The 6904-nt window shown below is 40.1% G+C and overlaps 1 protein-coding gene across 2 annotated transcripts in view; it reads right to left on the bottom strand.

Moving 5' to 3' along the window:
* Positions 1-4247: 4247 nt before the first annotated feature.
* Positions 4248-6904, bottom strand: part of MOSPD2 (motile sperm domain containing 2) — a 54192-nt gene continuing 51535 nt past the window's right edge. The window contains exon 15 of one of the 2 annotated variants that reach the window (XM_030305147.1): positions 4248-6532. In XM_030305147.1, the coding sequence (XP_030161007.1) occupies positions 6395-6532 (138 nt within the window). In that variant the 3' untranslated portion in view covers positions 4248-6394. The remainder of the gene's footprint in view (positions 6533-6904) is intronic. The other variant, XM_030305148.1, reaches the window with a different exon arrangement.

Raw genomic sequence — 6904 nt, 5'->3', positions numbered from 1 at the left:
CACTGTCAGTGTAAAGCCCAGTGTGGGGCTCGAACTCACAAACCATGAGCTCATGACCTGAGCCGAAAGCAAGAGTCAGAGGCTTAACCGACTGAGCCACCCAGGTGCCCCAAGGGAGCCCCGTTCTAATATTAACATCTTATAGACTTTGTGGAGGAAGGTAAGTCAGTAAAGAACATTAAAGAGTGTCAGTGAGAAGAAAAACCTGCCAGTTGGTGTAGCCAAATGCTGCTGTAAGAATTCACTTCAGAGTCAAACTGAAGCAGGTCCATTGGATGAAGAGACAGGAGGTCATCGTTGGAGTTTGAGCCAAGTACTGTTTTTCTGGAGTGATGGGAATAGACATTAAAATGGAGTGAGATAACAGGAACGAGATGGAAGCAGAGATGTGGTGAGGAGCCTTCCTGAACAGATTTGAGTTTGGATTTTGGCCTCAACTATGTGAACCACCTCATGTATATTGCGTCCTCAAGTTTTAGAATCGAGAGGGTCTATTTGACTTAATGTATGTAGAATGGGAGATGAGAATGCTTTTTTTTCTCATTCTTTCTCATTTCTCTTGTGCCTCTTAAGAGAATCTTGTTGATGGTGATTCTAGTTTTGAAGACACGATACATATATTTACTGTCCTAAATACATTATCTGGTATTAAAATGAAGGTCTGGACTCACCAAGGTAGGAGTTACTATGTCCATCTCTATCGTGGCAACTTTCTAATCAATTTTCAGGGGAAATTCTGAGTATAGTCAATTTTACTCTAAGCACTGACTTTGGATAGAACTCCTCTATAAGATGAACCTCCACCTTTAAATATTTTTTGTAATGTTTTTATTTATTTTTGAGACAGAGAGAGAGAGTATGAGCAGGGGAGGGGCAAAGTGAGAGGGAGACACAGAATCCGAAACAGGCTCCAGGCTCTGAGCTGTCAGCACAGAGCCCGACGCGGGGCTCGAACTCACAAATTGTGAGATCGTGACCCGAGCTGAAGTCGGACGCTTAACCGACTGAGCCACCCAGGCGCCCCAAACCTCCACCTTTAATGACAAAGATCTTAAGGGGTTCAAGTGATCCCAGAGTAGTGAATACTGAATTTGAAAGGAAGTTTTGCTTTTTATATCAGTTTCCTTTTACCTTCCCTTTTTAGCAACTTTTACTTCAGCCACATTAAAAAACAGTTAAATTTTGTTAGACTATTTTTAATACTATTGTTATTGCTCCTAATAATAACCGCATTCCTCTCCAGTCCCTTAGAAGGAAATAGCTTGAGTCATAGAGTTAGGATATTGGCAAAGTACCCAAAACACATTTTTGACATTTAGTTTACGACAGAGAACAGTGATTTGGTGTTTGGCTCAAAGTTGCTCAAGCACATTTGCCTTATTAGTAGGCAATTCTGGGCGAATTTAATGGCAAATAGTAATTGTACTGAATGAATCTGTAGGCTAGTATTAGAGTGAGGGCTTGGTATAGAAAAGATAGAGGATGTATTAGAGTGGAAACAATAAATGATTCACTTCTTTGATTGTCCCAGATCCAGCAAAAGGGGACAGGTATGCTATTAGGACTTTGGAGGTTTCTTGCAAAGAAGACATACATAGAGTGAACTCAAGTCTGAATTTCTGAGTCAATAGCAAGTCTTTGCAAGACAGTTTTAGATGACTTCCAAAAATTAGATTTTTCTACACACACACACACACACACACACACACACACACTGTAGAATGACCTGAAAATGTGCAGAGGACTTTCTGGAATGATAGAATTCAATGTACTGGAGTTTGATCCAAAGCAAATTGGACAATACAAATGCTGGGAATTGTGATGTAAGTTTCTGTAAGAAAAGGATTTTCCCCCTTTCTTACAGTTTTAACCTTTTCGATGTAGCTACCTTGAGAGAGTATATTTATGTCCAAGAAAGCTTATTTAATTAAACTAACTGAAATGAATGGATTATTCTGAAAGAAAAGAGAGTTTAAAAAGTCAATTGTTTTTCACTACAGCTTTGTTTCCAAAAGTACACAATTACTGGACCATTGCCCTTGTGCATTAATGTGTCATAAGAATATATCTTGAGTGTTTCTGGTTGAACAAATGTTGAAGATACTGGTTATATACTTTCCCTTAAGTTGGTTTACAAGCGTTTGAATACACATGTGCACTGAAAAAGAAAGCCAACTGGGATAGAGACATACTGTCCCAATGCCTGCCATTCGGTGCCTAACACAATTGTCATTGTGTTTGTCACCTATTTTCTTTCACATGTGGGACATCTGTGAATTCAAACCAGTCAATTAGACTGGGTAAGGTTGGTTTAGCTTCCTGACCCTGTCTTCTGATCTGCAAAATGGGGGGACCAGATTGGATGAGCTTGCAGATTCTACCAAACACATCCTGTGTAACCCTCTCAAGAGGGGGCCAGAGCTAGTGAATAAGATGGGATAGCACTCGCATAAATTAGGTTAGTTTATACAGCAGAAGGGATTTTGCAGTTGTAATTAATGACAAAATTATAAATTTGTGAAAGATCCTATGTGGTATTTTTGTTGAATTATTACAAATTTGAGGGAAACTTATGGGTGTAATACTGCAAGATCAATTCTTTGTGTGCATGTGTGTGTGGTGCTTTGAAGGGGTGTGGAAACAATGGTGGAAAGAAGCATCTGACCAAGTCTTCATCAGACTGGAAGGGATATTCCTCCATAGGATTCAAGACAGCCAAACATCACTGGCCTTCTAAAGTATATCCCTTGACCTGGGCACTAGAATTAAGAGTAGGGTACCAAGGAGGCAAGGGTGGGAATTCAAAGCAGGGGAAAGTTCAGGGAACTGATGATTGGCTTCGAATGAGGTGGGATATTCAGTAAGATGGTCCCAAATGTGGAAAGTTCTAGGAAGCTGGGATGGAAGGTGGTGGGGGCAACATCAGCAAAGCCAAGGCCTGACTCTCCAGGGCTGCTGTACCCATATTATTTCCTCCCACTCATACTCATCCCGTGGCAGAGTACCTGGATGATCAGACTCAGAGATCAGGAAAACAGGCTGAAAGAGGTCAAGTAACATCCCCAAGTAACATCCTCACGTGGCAGAGAGGGAAACTGAACCCAGACAGTCTTACTACAGAGCCCTCACTCCTACCCACCTTTGCCTCAAATGGAATAAATGAGACAATGTGCATGGTCTCCCTGGGGCAGGGGGAGAAGGGGAGCCCTATGCTTCTGGGGGCTGATGTTGTTCTGACGTTAGGAAACCTTGAGTGGTTGGTGAAAACTTAGGGGAGGAGGCTGAAGATGGGTGTAAAGTAACCAGTCTTTTCCTAGCTGGAACTTTCCCCACAGGAGCTCTTGTTTCCTAGAGAATTCTATCTTTTAGGTAAGGAGGGCATGGCCTCACAGTCCTCGGGAGATGTGGTGCTTCTTGGTAGGTCACCATTTTGTTTTTGTAGTTCTATTCTTAATTTCTCCTTAGCGTTTTGCATTTCCACTTCTTTTTCAATCTAGAAGATGGATCTGTCCTATTCATTCCATCCTTATGGCATGGGAGCTGCCATTTGGGAGTTATCATCCAGTGGTGAGGGGACCACACCAACAATCCCAGGGCCCCTCCCCCAGCACACCCTCACCCCGTGGGTGCCTCGTCACAGGGACTGCCTTCCATATACGAATGAGCCAGGTAGGATGGTCTCTCTACAGCCTGCTTCCTGCTGGTTCCTGTCAGGCAGAAAGGTGTACTAGGATTGAGGGGATGTAGGGCAATTCTGACTCACGTGGGGCAGCTCTAGTGAAGGCTCTATGATAGAGCCCCAAGTCATGTCAATGAGTCCAGTGTTGAGTCTGGGGGAAATGGAGAGCTGCACTGAAGAGTAGCCAGGCTCTGGCCCGGGTTGAGGAGAAACAGGACATACGAAGGACAGGTTTACCCGATAACACAATTGTATCTTTGGAAGCTTACAGCACTGTCCTTATAAAAATGCAAAGCAGGTACAAAAGAAATTAATGTCATCTTTAAAAGGTCAGAGCGAGCCTGAACATTGATTTTTAAGATGCTTTATCAATTAGAGACCAGAGGTTTTTCCTGATGATATTTATTTCATAAATGTAATTATTTTTCTAAAACATATTAAAATAGAAAACATGTTCTTTTGATCAATTATACAAAGAAAATACCAATATAGTAATAAAAATACTGAAAATATATGAAAAGCACCAGAATATTAGAGAAATTACACTGGCAACAATTCTAGGAATATATTTTTTTTTGCAGTTGTACAATAAAGTGCTATTAAATCCAGTCAAAATTAGTGGAAAGATATAAAAACAGTTATGGTATTATGAAATTTGAGGCTAGGTTTAACCGCAGTTGCATTTTTAGGCTACTTTGAGACCAAGCTAATAATATTTTATTAATGTTTTCATGGAAAATCTATTGATTTCCATTCTCAAGCGAAAATCTCGATCTTAATGTTGATCCTTGGTAATTTGGTCATGAATAGGTAATGACAAGATAAAAAATAAAATTATTATCAGAGTACTCAAAGTAATAGTCACACAAAATGTGATAAAATCAAATGAAGACAGAATAAAATCTGATGTAAATAAGTGATTAGTTAAGAACAGACGTTTAGATGCCTTTGATCTTATAATTTTCAGTAATCTTGCATAGTCACATTTAGTAGACACACAAACGTTAACAAGATACGTTATTAAATTCAACTGGCCAGACATCAGGGAAGAACATTGTAGTGAGTCCACGTCATTTTCGTAGGAAACATTAAAGGGACACTGTTAGGACAATACACTTCCAATTCTGACCAATGATTTCCCCATTCATTTGCTGAGGAACAAAGAACATACACAAATGCTTTGAGATTAGGTTATATATAGCCGGGGATCTAACATGGAAAGGGAACCGCTGTGCACACACACAGGGAGATACTACGGGGAGTACTTAGGGTGTACTGAAGTCACTTTCACGGCTGGAGTTGGCAAACTGCAACAGAAAAACCCAAATTAAGACCATCAGACCAGTGTCCTTTTAAGGTTTTATTGCTAGGCCAATTTTGAAGGGACTCTATGAAATCACCACTCTCTACAACTCGACTTTGGAATCCTCAGCTTCTCAAGATGAAAGCCGCCAACCCTACACTTCAGAATAAAAAGTTCTCCAAACGTGGCTCAATCAAAACTCAACATTTATTTAACAGGCAGACTATGTTTTCTTTCAGATAGTTACACGTGAACCGACGAGAACTGAAAATGGCTGTATGAGTGAGAAAACAAACTGATTTCATCCGCCTCTGCCCCTGCAAGTTGTATCATTTTAGGAATTTAGGGACCACCCTCAGGATTACTGTGACGAAGGCAGAGTATCCAGCAAGTGCAACAGCCCTGGTCTAGGAATTCTAGTTTTCATTCCTAAATGGAGAACCGACACTTGAGTTTTGATTCCGCCCCCCCCCCCCCACCCCACGCTTATAGGTACTCCAGTGTTGTGTCAAGTTTCCTTCTTGTGGCCGATTTTCACGCGAAACTGAAATGTGAATGAATTCTGCTCTGCATCTCAAAACCAAGGTTTCAAAGAAATTTTAACTCCTGTCATTTAGAAAAAGGAGGATTAGACCCTTATAAGAAATGCAGCATGGGGGTCAGTGTCCCGCCCCAGTGAGCGATGGGAAACTGCATAAAAAAGACTGGAAGAGAGGACCAAGAAAACCCAAGCAAACTTAGTTTCCCAAATTCTGTCTAAATGTGAGTGTTCATAAAAAAGTCCGAGATTAATAAAAGGCAGACTGTTAAGGAAGACAGATAAGAAACAAAGGCTAAAAGGTGGTTTGGCATTAAATTGTTTCACATACCCAAAGAATATTGACTAGCATCTGGAAGGAATTCTCAAAATTACAAAGTCATGTTCACAGAAATTAATCTGTATTAAGTACGGGTTTTTTTTTTCAATATACATGTTCTATATACATAGTATAGAAAAGCTAATAAGTTGGCTCAGCTATAATGATTTTGTCATAAAAAAAAGATTACATTTTTTGGCTGTGACAAAGCTTGTTACGTCTACTTTTCAGTCTAGCTAATGTATACATATAATAAAACAAACTTTAGAAGTATTCAAATCAAAAGGAAAAAATAAATTATATCTAAAGTATTAATTTACACAATGGCTATGCCTTCACCTTATTAACTATAACTATGATCTCTTATACTCAATTTCTCCAGTGTTTCCTCATTCTAACAGAGTTTATTTTCGAGACACGTATTTGTTCCCCTCTAAGTGTTGCACGTTTCCTTTCAGGAAGCACAGATGTGCAAAACTTTTAGTAACATGAAGTTCTGGGTCTTTTTCCAACTAATGAGCGAAAGAGCCATGTTTCTCACTGAACGCCACTTCTTTAAGTGTACAACAAATAGAAGAAAGACATGACAAAAGCAAGCAAGAGCATTGTTAAGGAAAGCAGCAGCTGCTGGAACCAGATACACCGCTGAACTTGGTCTTCAAGCTTCCTATTGCTTTCTAGTAAACGATTGAGCTAAAGAGGGAAAAAAAAGGATGAAAGATGCATATCAGTAAAACAGTACATTAACCATGTGAACGACAACTAGGAATATTAGAAATCCAAACATTTACAGGATGGGGTCCGTCTACTCTGAACAGCTGGGAGCAGGAAATGCAATGAGGGATCACATCTGTTTGGTGAACAGATGTGCGCCTGCTCACTCTAGTTTTGGAAAGATCTAATTTTCCAGTTGAAAAGGAGCAATGCAGTCACTTTCTGCAGGTACCAAAGCCAGCGAGTCAGAGAGTTCCTCCAATCTTTTTCGAATTTAGATGGTACCTCTTCCATGAGATCAAATTCTTGGATACTCTCCAAAGCGCCACACCTCGTCCAAATTAGAATGGC

The sequence above is a fragment of the Lynx canadensis genome, chromosome X (genome assembly GCF_007474595.2).
Source record: "Lynx canadensis isolate LIC74 chromosome X, mLynCan4.pri.v2, whole genome shotgun sequence".
Taxonomy (NCBI): domain Eukaryota; kingdom Metazoa; phylum Chordata; class Mammalia; order Carnivora; family Felidae; genus Lynx; species Lynx canadensis.
The sequence above is the reverse complement of the archived record's forward strand: the minus strand, read 5'-3'. Positions and strand labels throughout refer to the sequence as shown.